General features: G+C 33.6%; 1 protein-coding gene across 6 annotated transcripts in view; it reads left to right on the forward strand.

Annotated features, from left to right (window-relative positions):
- Nucleotides 1–15,996, forward strand: part of RASGRP3 (RAS guanyl releasing protein 3) — a 136,666-nt gene that overhangs the window by 95,658 nt on the left and 25,012 nt on the right. For all 6 annotated transcript variants that reach the window (XM_074288164.1, XM_074288161.1, XM_074288163.1 and 3 more), the window contains exons 12-14: nucleotides 7,430–7,507; nucleotides 13,019–13,132; nucleotides 14,520–14,635. In XM_074288164.1, coding sequence (XP_074144265.1) covers nucleotides 7,430–7,507; nucleotides 13,019–13,132; nucleotides 14,520–14,635 — 308 coding nt within the window. The remainder of the gene's footprint in view (nucleotides 1–7,429; nucleotides 7,508–13,018; nucleotides 13,133–14,519; nucleotides 14,636–15,996) is intronic.

Raw genomic sequence — 15,996 nt, forward strand, 5'->3', positions numbered from 1 at the left:
ACCTTAAGAGGCCATGCTATCTCAATCTACTTTTCCTCACTATCTCCAATTTGTCATTTCATAGATTTTGCCCAGATGCATTGGGGGTTGTCCAGTCTCTCTGATGACATGGTAAATTGAAGAAGGGACATGAAACTCACTCTTATTCTCTGAGCCCCTGCATCTTGTTCTGTGATTATAGGCAAAAGGGTCCAGCTTATTAATGTGATCTCAAAACTTACTTTCAAAGCAATAACTGAAAGTCTTCTGCTCATCTTCTCTGCTATAAAATGGCTAAAAGCATGTCTAATATTTCCAACTAACCCCAATATTTTGATATCTAATTCCTATAAGCATTTATTTTTTGCATCTGATTTACACTTTTGAATGATTGGCTAATTTAATAGCTGGGCCTAGTGATTGCTCATCTCTAGTTTGTACATCTGAAGGCAGATTTTAGATAATCAGATGGGACAGTTGACAGAATGCTGATCCTAGGAAGACTTGCATTCAACTCAACTGTGTGATCTAGGCCAAGCTATTTTACCTTTATCGGAAGAAGAGAAGACTGAACGGATGAATAAAAGCTGTCATTAGTTATTTAAAGGGACCTGATATAGAAGAAAAAATAAATTTGTTCTGTTCAGGAAAGAAATTTAAACTATGATTAGTTAGTCAGTCTTTTCCTCTACTGGCTAAATATCCTTAATTCTGTCAACTGATTTTTAAAAAGCTTAGTTTCTAAAAGGTCCACAATCTTGGTTACTCTCCTGAATATGCTCCACTTTTTCAATATCCTTCTTAAAATGTGGTATACTAATTACAAAATCCCTGATGTTCCTTGACTAGAACAGGATATAGAAGTTTTATGGCTTTTCTCATCCAGAATTCACTGAATCTTTTAGTGCATATTAAAACTGCATTAGCTTTTGTGGATGCTATATTCCACTGTTTACATATACAAGGCTTACATTCCACTATCTTCCAGATAAATTATCTTCTACATACTTGACAACCCCATCTTGTTCATCTGATTTTTTTTGAAAGCAAGTGTGGGACTTCATACTTAACCTTATTAAATTTCTTCTTATTAGATTTGGCACCTATGTCTAGCTTGTCAAGATCTTTTTGGGTCTCCGGTCACCTACCATGTTAGCTGTATCTCTCAGCTTTGTTTCATTTTCACATTTGATAAACTGCCTTCTATGCCTTCATCCACAGTTGGCAAGATGAATACAAAGCAAAGCCCAAGGTCAGATCCCTAGAGCTATATTCTGGCTGACATTGACCTATTACACTCCAGATTGATTTATTTAACCATTTCCAAATCCATCTAGCAGTATTATCTACCATAAAATTTCACCATTTTGTTAAAAAAAAAGGATATTAAAAACTTTATCAAATGATATGTTGAAGTATGGGCATACAGTCTAATCATTTTTCTTCCTACCTCAATGCCCCCCTTCCAAAGAAATTACATTAGTTTGCATATCCTGTTCATGATTGCTTTTCTAATAGTAATGATTTCTGCTTCATATTCTAATATTCATACACTATCCATTTGATAGTTTTTTTTTTTTTTTTTTTTTTTTGTCAGGAATCCAAGTCAAACATACCAAGATGTAGTTTGATGTTTCTACCCTTTGTTTTGTTTTGAAATCACATTTCTCTGTAACTGGGATTTTAGACTTCACAGCTTTACATACTGAAATGTTTTGAGAAAGAGATAGAAGAGTAGCAAAATATATGCATTTGTACATGTAATATACTTATGTTTCCAAATGCAGACTGCATAGAGAAATGTACTGTGAACAACTCATCTGTTTTTCCTTTGCAAAAAAAAAAAAAAAAAAACAACACACAAAAAAACAGATTAAGATATCTTTAGCCAGAATTATATTTTCTTGAGTTGTTTTTTTTTAGTTTCAATTTCATAGTATAAGAAATTCTTTCAGTTTTTTATGATATTTATAGATCTTGTAGTTACTTTTACCATTCTGAGTATATGCAAATTACTGGAAAGTACCTGAATTTTTACAGTCTGGTAGAAAAAAAATTTTAAAAAATGGTTTACATAGAGTAAGCTTGACTACACAGTTGTCTTTTTCTCTAACTATGCCTAGGCATACATACATCTATAGATTAGAACCTAGTCAAGGCTAATACACTCAAATCTGGGGACATGTAGCTCCTGGACAACTCCTCCCAAATCTAATAAAACAATATGACAAACATAACAAATCTAAATAAATAAAAGGGTCTTTCCCTCCCAGATTTATTTATTTATTTGTGCATTCACCCATCTATTTATTCATTCATCCATTTGTTTATTTGTTTATTTTAGACTACATGAAAGAGTAGATTCTTTGCCTCAGTAGCCTTAATCATTGAATGAGTACTACCTCAGTGAAACTGAGACACGTTGAAAATTTAACTTTAAAAGGTCAAGGTCTCCCATTGCATCCAGGGCCATCTCCAGTCATCCTGATCTATATCTTGCCTCTGGACCCAGATGATTCTGTAGGGGAAAGTGAGCAGGTGATCTTGCACAGCTCTCCCTCACTCAAATCCAACTCACTGGCCTGTCATGACATTATTTCCCCCAATGTCTTGGTCTTCCTTGAGAATGAAGGACAAACAATAAAACAAAAAACAAACTTAATAGATTTCAAAATAACTTAAGCTAAAGTCAATATCCTTAAAAATCTAGACCGTATGCAGCAACATTTATTAACAAAACATAAGAAAGCAGAACAAGTCATGTATTTGGATTATATCACAGTAGTCAATAGAATTTTTAGGTAGTATAATAGATGGGAAAGAGCAACCTCAATGCTGCAAAGAAAACAAGGGGATTGGTACAAAAAGATAAAAAATAACTTTTAACTCACTGAAATTCATTAGAGTAAATAGAATTGGAATCTCTCTGACTTCCTCCAAATAGGACTGTGGGATTTGAGAGTTTGGAAGATTATTTTATCCACTTTTCCTACTATTTTACTGAGGAGTAATCAAAGACCCACCGAGGAAAAGGTGATTTGTCCGAAGTAACACAGATCATATGTAGTAGAGTAATGATGCTTCATAAGGCTAAATATCTAGGTGAAAAACTAAAGATGCAAACACATAATCAGGGATTTGAATATATACACATCAAAGAATCACCTGGGTATGCTTTACTTTTTAAAAAATCTTTAGTTAATTGCCAAGTATTTTTGTGCACATTATATGCAAGCCATTATGCTATGCATTGTGGAGGATAAGAAATTTAAATCATGACTTACTTTTACTCTTCTAAAATTTACAATTTAAACTCACACACACATATATGAATATTAATGACTGCTTAGAAATTACAGTCTGGTACTGGCTTATATTGGGAGTTCAGAGATGAGAAAACTCAGTTTGCATTAAAACTAGAAAATCCTTATGAGGGAAATGAGGTTAGAAATTGAGGTGGGATTTGGAGGTGAGGAGGTGAGGAGGTGAGGAGGGAGGGTTTTCTAAGTGGAGGTTATAGTGTGAGATTAAAAAAAACATGTTTGTGGTCTGCTAGCTAGCCTTTTGAGGTTGTTTGCATTGGTTGAACATGTGAATTCTACTATGTTTATTGAATTTATTTTTAGAATTGAATGTCAACAAAGTTGGGTGTGCCAATCTTGCACTGGCTGTTTCATTATTTATATATCATCCTGGCTAGAACCTCTAGGAAAAGCAAAAATACCTATGTAGGCAATCTCACCTCATTAACAGTTTGATAATTTTCGGTGGGTTATAAAAAACATGGGTATGAAGGTGAGACATGTGGTAAGTGGTGAAGAGGTCTTCCTGACTGGCATGTGCCTTGTGGAGTAATGCTCTTCCACAGAGCAGCCATCTTTCTTCTTCTCAGGAGGAGCTTCAAATTGTTTTCAGGTTCAAGTGTATAAAGATTGCAACTCTTCTGTTTATCTTTATCTCTGATTATGTTGCTCTAACTAATTGTTCCAGTTGCCATAAACTTTCCTTTCTGTCACACTTCAGTAGGCAGACCTTCCTCAGAAATTTCAGTCAAGTCCAGGTTTTTCTGACCTCAATTTAAAGTTTTAAATTTATCAATTTTAATTTCTCATTTAAATATCAATAGCTATAACAACTACAAGAAAAAAAAAAAAAAAGATAGTCAATTGGACAAATTTGAAAGCCAGATCTCATAGGCAGCAGGCTATTCCCCATCCCACCCCCACCTTAACCTCCCAATATCAGACCTACATTTTGTCTCTACAGTTTTCATACATTTTCAGGGAAATGCATGATAAGAAGAGAAAATATGCTGATCATGTGGCAAATGTGATGGACGACAGATAGACAGCCCAAGTATTCCACAGGCATCTTCTTGATTAAGCTTGCAGTCCACTGAAACCCATAGATCTTTTTCAGAAAAAACTGTTGGCGCCTCCATTATACATGTGAAATAGATTTTTGAACCCAAGTACCTGAGTTCAATTTCATCTTATTAGATTTATCTCAGTACTATAGTCTGCCAAGACCTTCATATATCTGTCATAGTGTTATAGCTTTACCCCTTTTTTGTGTTATCTGCAAACTGATAAATTTACCATCTATATCTTCACTCAAGTTACTGGTAAAAATGTTTAAAAGCAGAAAGTTTCTGTCCTAATGGCCTGTAGTATATGCTCCAATGACAAACTGACTTCTATTTCCATTCATCTCAGCACCAAAAAATATTCTTCCATGCTTCTCCATATGAATATGTATGTTTAGTTTATATCCCTCATTTGCAATGTTGCTCATCCCTTTTATTGCTTCAGCTTTTTTTTTCATCCAGAGCCATAGTCTAGTTGTGGCTTTTGTTCTACTATCCATGTCTCAGTGATATGGAGTGATACAGAAGTCAAGTATCCCTCATACATGATAAGTTCTAGTTCCTTTTGCTTGTTACCAAAACTTTGAGCAAAGAGTTACTTGAAGGCATTGGTTCTATTCTTGGCTTCTTTCTTATTGTTTCTTGTGACCTTACATCTCAAATCCTCCACTATTGGAGGATACTGCTATTCCTTTTTTTTTTTCTTTTTTTTTTAATGGAAGCTATTCTCTTTTCTTTTTTTTTTCTCTCTCTCTTTTTTTTTTTTTTTCCCTGAGGCTGGGGTTAAATGACTTGCCCAGGGTCACACAGCTAGGAAGTGTTAAGTGTCTGAAATCAGATTTGAACTCGGGTCATCCTGAATTCAGGGCTGGTGCTTTATCCACTGCGCCACCTAGCTGCCCCAATGGAAGCTATTCTCAAAGTTATTTAGCTTAGTAGTTATACATTGACAATTTTCTCCCTGTTACTGCTGTTTTAGTTTATGCTCTTTTAAATTAGATATAAGAATAAGGACAGAAACTAGATCAGGTTTTAATTTGTGCTTTTATTGGTATGGGGGACATACAAATGAATTAGCACATTCTCTATAACTTACAGTTTTAATCCAGTTAATTGCAAGACACTAGATAGGAGTCAATCATGGTTAGTTGCATTGCAGCCCTAACCAAGAATCTATAATTTCTACTTTTGAAGTTATGGTTTACAAATATAAATCCACACACCATTTTCCTGGCAATTTTTTCAATCCTTAAATCAATTTTTTGTCTTCTGCATCTCTTGCAATGCAATTATCTGCATTCAATGGTCAGAGGTTAGAATAACCAACCAGTGCTCCTATGGTCTTCAATTTCTTGTACAATATTTTCTTGCTTCCCTCTTGAAATGTTATTAGTTCTTACACAGATCATCAAAAGTGCATTTTTCTTATATCTATTTTGACATATCTTGTTAGGTTCTTCGTTTTGTCTTAGATAGATTCTATGGGAGAAAAAGAGTCTTCTACTGTTGCTACCAGATAGACACCTCTGTACAGGAATTCATCCAGGTGTACTATTTTACTCTTCTGACCTTAACTAGGTAATCTCTGAGAATTACTTGAGAATTTCTATAGAATCATTTTCATTCTTTGCAGGATAAGTAATTGTTTCTTCCACAGAGCATCCATCTTTTTTTCTCCTCAGGAAGAGATTCAAATTGTTTTCAGGTCCAAATGTATAAAGATTGCAACTCCTTTGTTTATCTTTATCTCTGATTAAGTTGTTCTAATTGATCCAGTTGCCATAGACCTTCCTTTCTGTCACATCAGTAAGCAGACCTTCCACAGTAATTTCAGTCATGTCTAGGTTTTTCTGATCTCTATTTAAGGCTTTAAATTTATCAATTTTAATTTTTCAGATATCTATATCAATATTTATAACAACTATGAGCAAAAATTCTTTGGGAATCTAAATGGTTTTTAAGAGTACAAAAGGTTTCTGAGACCAAAAGGTTCGAGAACTGCTAGACTAGATCATTTCCCTTTTTGGAGGGCCCCATTTATTTCCTTCTCTCCATGATCAAATGCCAGAAAAAGTCATGATATTTTTTTCTGAAACTGCTCCAGTACCAGGTCATTATTCCTTATTCCAAACTACTCCTTTTGGAATCACTTATTTGACACTTAGCATCCTTCTGAAACTTTCTAATTATGTGAGCATGGATAGATTGGTTTCCTTGTTGAGAAAGAAGAATAATACATTCTGTTAACTTAACTGACAGCATTATTCTGAAGATAAAATGAGATATTTTACAAATCTTAACATGCCATATAAATGACAATTATTATTGTTAAGGTGTGGCAATATGGCATAATAGGTAGAGGTCTTTTTAAATCCAGGAAAGCCTACTTTAAATCCTACCTCTCACATACTGGTTGTATGAAGCTGGGTGAGTTACTTCTGTTCAACTCAGTTGTCTTATCTTTAAAGCTACCTCCCAGGTTTGTTGTGAAGATCAAAAGAGATAATATTTGTAAAGTACTTTGCAAACTATAAACATTTATTTAAATGTTATTATTATGATATCCATGATTATTACCATTATGATTGTGATTTATTATAATGTATTATAATTTTTTCAGAGTTCCAGCCCTCTATAGTTTATTACTTGTGTACTTATCTCCAAACTAGGGTATAAACTCTCATAGAAAGGAACTGTATGTGATTATCTTTGGAATAATATCTTACACTTAAATAGTACTCTAAGATTTTCAAAGCCCTTGGTGCATTGTTTTAATTTGATTTGCATCCTTGGTTTCTGATAAAGGGTACAATCAAGAATTCAGGCAATAGTTATTATTATTACTACTGATGATGGTATGATAAATAACAATACCATGATCAATTTTTATATTTATGTTTGCTTCATATTTTGATATCTAACATCATCTTCACTTGCAGAATGAATAAATTGTTTTGGATTCTTATGATTTAGATATCTAAATCGAAAAAAAAATCTGTCATATAAGAAAATTATATATTCATCCTTCAGAACTATTAAAATTATAATCTAACATTAATGATTTTTTTCTCTTTTATTTTGTAGCTTTCTCTCGATCTCTATCACACAGAAGATGATATTTACAAACTCTCATTGGTGCTGGAACCCAGGAATTCTAAATCGGTAGGGATGTTTAAAAGGAGGCAATAATGTAAAAGTAGTACTGTTTACTTGGTAGTGTTAACTATTAAAATGGTTCTTTGAGATCTGAAGAACTAAGTATTTGATTTTTTTCTCAAATAAATATTATCTCAATTATATTTTTTGGAAAACATGAGTGCAAACAGGTTAAAGAATAAGTTCTTTATTATTTTACTTTATACAATATTTATATTTGTGATGCCTTTTATTATTGGAGAAGACTCTTGATATTTTTTATTCTAAATACTTTTACACTTATTATCTGTGTCTTGGTAACAATACTTTGAACAAGTCCTTTACCTCATTTATCTTTCATTTCTTCCTCTGTAAAATATGTTGAAGGTAGGGAATAGTTTAAGCTATGGAGGGAGAAATAGGTGTCTGAGATAACTTCTGCCTCTGAATCTTACAAAATCATATGAATAGGATGCAAAAAAGACTAAAAACTATAATTTTTTTAGTTTTAAACTTATTAATTGTTCATTAGAATAGACAACATATCCTCAGTGAATAATGTATTTCTTTCAAATAGTAGGGGATTTTTAAATTCTCAAAATGAAACAACTAGATTGCTTTCTTTTTTAATGACTACTGATTATAGTTCCCAAATTTCTGTAATAGCGACTTTGTCTCAGCTCAACAATCTGAATAGGCCACAGATAGTTAACTCCATATTTTTTTTTTTTGAGTTTTGAATGTTTTTGAATAAACACTATTTAATTAAATTAAGGATATCACAACATAAACGTTTTAACAATTAAAGTCAAATTTAAATATCTCTGGTGATAAGCAAATTCTATTAATATAAGAGAAATATTGGGAATGAAGTTTAGAGAATGAGAAGCTTTTGCTATGTAGAGGTCCAGTTTGCACAGCTTTATGATAGATGTGTGCCTACAATTGCTAATTGTACACTCCAACATATTTATATCATTTTGATGTCATCTACTATATGATCTTTACTACATGGGAAGCTCATGGGGCTATAGGAGTCAGAAGATTTGGGGATATGTCTAATAGTATGTAATTCATTCTGTATCAGTAATAGGGTATGCATTAAGAATATATCACATCAGGAATCTAAGAACTATTCATTATTGATTATATAATCCCTTGATTAATTTTTATATTGCTGCTTACTTCATAGTTTATATCGTCTCTTTCATTTCCTATTCCTGTCTTCTGACCTCCTCCCCATTATTCTCCCAGGAAAGGAGGGAGAACCTTATCTTGTCCCTCTAACCAGGGTTGATCATTACAATTGTACCTTATTTCTTACATTGCCTTTTAGACAAATGGCATGTATTGATGAGGAACTATCTCATTACTTAACTTCCTGGGCTTCAGTTTCCCCCTCTATGGAATGAAACAGTTTGACTAGATGGTCTCTAAGGTTCTTTTAGATTCATCATTCTATAAATCTATGGTTTATTAATCATATAGTATAAAATGCCCTTTACTATTAGGGAAAAATGTGATCATCTAAAGTTTGCCAGGATATCTTTATACAGTGGTGTGTGTGTGTGTGTGAATTACTTAATCTCATTGTACATGTTGAAAAAAAAACCTGCTGGGAGGGAGAACATGAAGATGGACAAAAAAAAATTTAACTTTTTTTAAGCCTCATTTCTAGTCCCCTTGAATTCAAAGAATTGAGGAAATAATCATATTCAGATTGTTATAATTATTTTTAAAAATTCAGGAAGTTTTGATGTTATTGCTAGTGGTGATGGTGGTAGTGTCCCTATTGGTTCTGACAATTTTTATGAGTGTACTAGATGTTGCGTGCAGCTGTGGTTTGGCTTTGTGGTATCCCACCTAAGAGTTAGCAAATAAATTAGGGAATGTATCATGCAATAAAAAGGAGAAACCAACTCTATTTTGAGAGCCTGCCAGGGAGGCAGTTTAGCCCAAAGTTTCAAATTCTGGTATGCTTGCTTTCTAGTACTTACTCCTTTAACTCCTGTAGTTTCTCTGCAATAAAAAGATAAAGGAGTTTACATCTTGAATAAAAATAATAATAAATTAACCCATGAGTAGGTAATCTTTAGGAAGCTGAAATTTGTTTTTAATAATTCCATTCTTCTTCATGAAATAAATGTCTTGCTTTTTAAATTCCAGTGTGATTCAGGGGTAGGTAGGTGACACTGTGGATAGAGCACTAGGCCCTGGAGTCAGGAAGACTGGAGTTCAAATGTGACCTCAGACACTTACTAGTTTTGTGACCCTGAACAGTTAATCCTGTTTGCCTTAGTTTCCTTATCTAAAAAATGAATTGGAGAAGAAAATGCAAGCACTACAGTACTTCTTCCGAGAAAACCCCAAATGGGATCCTCAAGAATTTGACTCTACTGAAATGACCTTACGACAACAACAGATCATTCTGTGGTATTGCATAGTTATGTCATAGAATAGTACAGCTCTGAAGAATTGCAGTTAAAGATCATCCACAAGGCAAAGGACAAAGTTCATAGCAGAATAAACAGGTTTCAACACATTACAAAAGAGGAAATAAACTGGAAAAGTTGTGTAAAGGATGTCATCAGAGAAATGTATAATTGGGGAAAAAAAAAGAGATGGCTTGTTCATATAGCAAGAGCAAAGGATAAGTGATATTTCCAAAGAGAGATAGAATTACATGAAATAATGCGACTTGTGAATGTGGAAGAAAGAAACTCTGGATTGAAAAGCGGAAGGTTATTCCCAGCAGAAATGTTATCGTTTAGGATACCAATTAGTTATATTCCTTAAATCATCTCTCAGAGTGACCCATAGAGCCAGTAGAAAAGGGAGAGGAGGGAGTTCTGTCCTTCTCAGCTGAATCTATTGATCGTATATTAATTTCCAAGGGAACCACTCCATAGACTAAGCAGTTAGAAAACTTTCACCTTTATTACTGTGAATACTTTAGCCACACAAATATAACCAAATACCATGAATGCAAAGATTCTCATGCTTTTGATCCTTTCCCCTTTCCCATCAACTGATTTAGGTTATAGCTTCATAATGAAAACTCACTACACACACACACAGACACACACTCCCATACATACTTATCTATGTAATATATTTTCTTAATTTTTTTAGTTTTAAAATGGTATCATTTGATTTACATGACCCTCATTTCTTCTGAAGATAATCTCTTCTACTCATTCATACTTAATGATCCAGCCATTATGGCAAAAAGAAAAAAAAAAAAAAAGAAAAAAGCAAAATTAACAAATATATCAACTAAGTTTGACAGCAATGCTCCACTTCAGAGACTTGTACCTCTTCAGTGAAGAGTGGGAGGTACATTTTCTCACTTCTTCTTTAGAGAAAAAAATAGTTCAATGGTTGCAAAGTACTGTTATTTATTAGCTCATTTTGCAAGGCAACTCTGGTAAGTACTGTCATTAACATCATTTTACAGAAGAGGATGCTGAGACTTAAGAGTGGTTAATTTTCTAATCATGTAGCTAGTAAGTGTGGGGCTTGAATTTGAATTGAAGTCTTGATACAACTCTAGAACTTTACTCATTATATTATGCTACCTCTCTATAAACTTATCTCCTCACTCTTAACTTCAACCCTGATATTCTAACTTTAATTGGGAGAGTAGGGAGAAAAGAAGAAAGAAAGGTAGACAAGAAAGGTGGGAAGGAAAGAAGGAAGGAAGAAAGAAAGGAAAAAAAGAAAGATTTATTCAGTATATACTCTGTATACTATATATACTATGCTAAACACTTGACAAATATTTCATTTCATCCTCACAACAATCCTGGAATATAGGTGCTACGATTATGTCCATTTCATAGTTGTGAAAATTGAGGCAGGCATAGGGTAGGTGATTTACTCAAGGCCAGATTTGAACTCGGGTTTTCCTGACTCCAATCCCAGTATTGTATTCTCTAATCCACTTTGTTGAGGTAAAGGTAGAGAAGGCTATAAAGGCATTGAAAAGAACTGCTAAAGCTTCTCATTTTATTTTTTAAACTTCTTGACTAACTCTCCATGGCAAGGACAAAACAAAAATTCTTGACCTTTTCTAGGTTAAGCCACTCTGTCTCTCATCCTACACCTATATTTTCTCAATTGCCCTCAGTTCACAAGCAGCCATTTTCCCCCCTTGTACAAGGAATATGGCACGAATTCTATCATAGTTATTTACTTCATCCCTTCATACTTCATTAGAATTCAATTTTAGGATTAAATCAAGAGAACATTTATACAACCACAGATCACCGATTTACAGATAAGGGCCTTAGTAAAAGTCATCTAGTTCTTCTACTTCATTTTACATATGAGGAAACAGAATTCCAGAGAAGTGGTGATTTACCATTTCTCAACTCCTCTTTTTGGGGAAAGGATGTACCTGACTTGTACCCCCCCCCTTGCATCTTTCCCCTCATGATGGAGCCTAAATTAATTAATGTTAGTCATAATGATCTCTCCTTATACAGCAATAAAAAGTATACTGGATTTACTCAGTTGGATTTGGCTCCCAGCTCAGCCAAGACCTGTGACCTTTTGCATGTCATTTAAGCTCTCAGTACCTCAGTTTGTTCATCAGGAAAAAAATAGATTGAACTGATGATTTGAGTTCCCCTTTAATACCAAATCTGTGATCTTTGGATCTACTGATTAGTCTCTGGTGCCCTATAATTTTGTTTTTGAGATCATATTTTGTAGCCATTATAGAATTATCCAAAGGAAAATAGTATGAAAAAGTTCTGACAGTAGGAAGGAGCTTAGGTTCACTGAAAATGTAACAATTTTCAAAATATCATATTGCATATTCATGTTATCTTATTCAATTCTTGACTCATTTATTATCTATAAGTGGATAGATAACTATGCAAGTACCTGGATTTGTGCAAGATTTATGTACAGACGAGGTAACCATGTATCAGCAAACCATGGCTTGCAGACTAAATCTGGCTCCCTACTTGTTTTTGTACAATATTTGGCCATATTTTGCCAACTTTCTGGGCTAATCAGAATGATTTGCCCAACTAATAGTATGTTCTTAGGTAAGTAATATGTATTTTATGCTTTATATTTGGTTTTTCTTCGGATGTATTGCTAAGTCAGTCTCTAGAGTAACCTATAGAATTGTTCCATATGGATAAAGAGTTCTTCAAGTCTGGTATTATTCTAAATCTACAAAAAGTGGGCAACCACATCCCACTTATGTGAAAATAACCATATCCCGGGTACCAGGGCTCCTATTGAAATGAGAGATCTAATTTTGTTTCTAGTTGACCATAGGTATATGTATGAATGTATTCATGTATGCTTTTATGGTGTCTTCATCACAAGAGAGAATTTTATTCAATGATTCTCTGAGTTCCATTTCTATTCTGTTTTATATTTCATTGCACCCATAGTTTTATTTAATCATTAAAATAACTCGAAGGTCTATAGTGATGTTTCTAAGATTGTATATCCTAGAGATGAAATGGGAAATTTTTTTTTATCAGAGTTCACACTGAAAAATGCACTTTTTTGTAGCCTACCTCTCCTACAACTCCTAACAAGCCAGTAGTGCCATTGGAGTGGGCATCGGGGGTCATGCCCAAGCCAGACCTGACAATTATTAACAAGCACATAAGGAAGTTAGTTGAGGTAAGTTGCCGAGTAATAAAATACACAACACATTCAAATTTCTTTGATTCCTCCAAACTTTCTGTCAGTTTTTAGGCATAGGAGTAACTCATGGTAAAAGACTTCCTCAGGATAACATGCATCAAATTTCTAGATACCAACTTATGTATGACCTTCAGATCTTGAATACTACTTTTCTCTTTTGAAGTCTCTTTTCATTTCAGCTTCATCCATTCATTCTCCTTTGCCCACATCTTCATTCTTAATTTTCTGTTTTGAATGTGATCTTTAATGTCCAAGTCACTGTCCCTAGCTACTACATGATAATATTTGGGGTTCCAGCATTTTAGGGTTGTTTTAAAAGTGAAATTAAAAAAAAATTCTTCACTGACGAATACATTCCATGGAAATTTTATCTATCAACTTACCTGAATTGGAAAATGGTTGATGAGTCTCTTAATTACCACAGGTTGAAAATAAGTTATTTGAGGACAGAGAATGCTGGATTTTCCTTTTCTAAAAAAAAAATACTTTTTTTTTCATTCCAGTGCTCAGCACAAAGCCTTATACATGGGGCATATTTCTTAAATGTTTATTGAACTGAATGAATAGTTGATGTTATTTATATTTGGGGTTTGCTGCACCCAAATGTCATTTGTAAAGAGAAAGAACTTTTAATACAAGATGAGGTTCTGTAAATATTTATTATGGTTGGCTGATGCCACATTGTTTTGCAACAGCAAAAACAGGCAACAACAGGAAAAATAGAGACATCTTTGGAGATGGAAACCATGTGATGGGAAAGAATTTAGTTGAACTGATTATTACATATTCTGGAATGATAAGGTCTTTAGGATAAAGGGTACTTCATAATATACTTTTTAAAATTACAAAGAAGTCATTGAATATTGCACAATCCAAAAAAATAAGTTTGATATTGAAAGAAACCTCTCAGTGAATTTGAATTGGGGGAAAAAAAGATTTTTGATGGTGGTACAAAGAGAGAATTTTTGATGAGCCATGACATTGAGAAAGAGATCAAATGGGTTTATGGGTATAAAATATTTGAATGACAAATACAAAGATTTCATCTAAGGAAATGACCTTAATAAATGTCATTAGTAAATGTCAGGCTAATTGCAGATACTTGAAAGTGTATGATGAATCATGCACTTATTGGAACTTAAGGAGGTAAATGGGGTTTCATTGAAATTTTGGTAAATTGTAATATTCCAAGGGCAGACAAATAGATAGATGTATAAAGTCAGTAGAACAAATGGTCAATTTAGGTAGTTTCCAAAAATACACTTTGAAACTGTCCCATTTTGGGAGGTGAACTTGCCTCTCAGCTAGGTTTTCTGTTGCCATTGGGTTGGCATTGGTAAACACACATGTTTTTACTTTGCAGTCTGTTTTTAGAAACTATGATCATGACCATGATGGGTATATCTCCCAAGAGGACTTTGAAAGTATTGCCGCCAACTTTCCTTTCTTGGATTCCTTCTGTGTGTTGGACAAAGACCAGTGAGTTGCCTTTTTAAAAATTTTTTAACTCTCTCCTTCTCATCCTCACTCTTCAAACATTTTAGAGACCAGAATATATTGTTTCATTCCTACTTCATGTATTTATAATTTTTACATAACACCTTAATGAGAAGACTCAAGCTTGTACATCTGGTTTGCCACTAGTAATTAAGAATTGTCTCATCTAAATTATACTGTATGTAGTCATTAAAATTTTGTTATAAAGCTGCAAAATGATTAACTTTCATATTATCTGGGCTCAAGACTTCTCATTTGTTTTCCTTCTGATGATTTCAGTTATTTCAGTGGGTCCCACAATTTTTATCAGAAGAGCATAGAGCTAAAATTCAGATAAATCAAAATAGGAGCAATGGCAAAAATTGCATCACAATTACCAAATCTATGATATTTTGGTTCTATCTGCATGTCATAATAATAGATAACAAAGAAATAAAAGTAAAGTTTTTCATGAATAAAAGAATTAATTCAACAAATATATATTAAATATCTCTTTTGTGTAAAGCACGATATTAGATTCTAGGAGTATTCTTCATAGGTCAAAAATAGATTTGAGAGTTATCTTTCCATAAGTGAAAAATAAAATCATGAGAAAAAGATGGATGAATTTTCCAGGGCTAAATGACATCGAACAAGAAGAAAAGAGGCCTGAAACTGAATCACTTCCACTTATAGGACAGGATGAGGAAATAAAACAGGAACTGTATACAGGATGGTCCAAAAGATAGGAACATAACTAGAATAGTTTTGAATCAGAGAAGCCACATAAGAAAGAGATTCAAGAACTTATGTGTTGGTCAAAGGTTGTTCTAAGAGAAGAGGAGAATTTATCATGTTTTTAAGCAGACAGAACGGAGCCAGTGAAGAGGAAAAAATTTAAGATGCATAAGGAATGGGATTGATTGAACAATGTCTCTGGAGGAGATGGAAAGGAATGGAATCAAAAGGACAGGCAGATTGATTAGAGAAGAGGATGAAATATATAAACAAGGTCAAGGAAGATGTGACTACAGAAATACTGTTCAACAGAGAAGAAGGAGATGAGGCAGCCTGTTATAGATAGTCTTCTTCTCAGTAAATTATAGGCAGATTTGTCTGCTAAGAGGAGACAAAGGAGACACTAGGCCTTGGGAGTTACAGGAGGAAAGTATGAATAAATGACTTAGAACAGCATCTGGGATCTTTGTAAGGGAAACAATAGTAAGTCGATAATGAATACAAATTTCTAGTAGTAAGGTACCAAGTGAAGTAGACTTGGATAAGTCTGAAGTGGAGTCATTAGCTTGCTCTATTTTCTTCATGATTCTCACTACTCTGAGCTCCCAAATACTGTGATGAAATAA

Source organism: Sminthopsis crassicaudata, chromosome 2 (genome assembly GCF_048593235.1).
Source record: "Sminthopsis crassicaudata isolate SCR6 chromosome 2, ASM4859323v1, whole genome shotgun sequence".
Taxonomy (NCBI): Eukaryota; Metazoa; Chordata; class Mammalia; order Dasyuromorphia; family Dasyuridae; genus Sminthopsis; species Sminthopsis crassicaudata.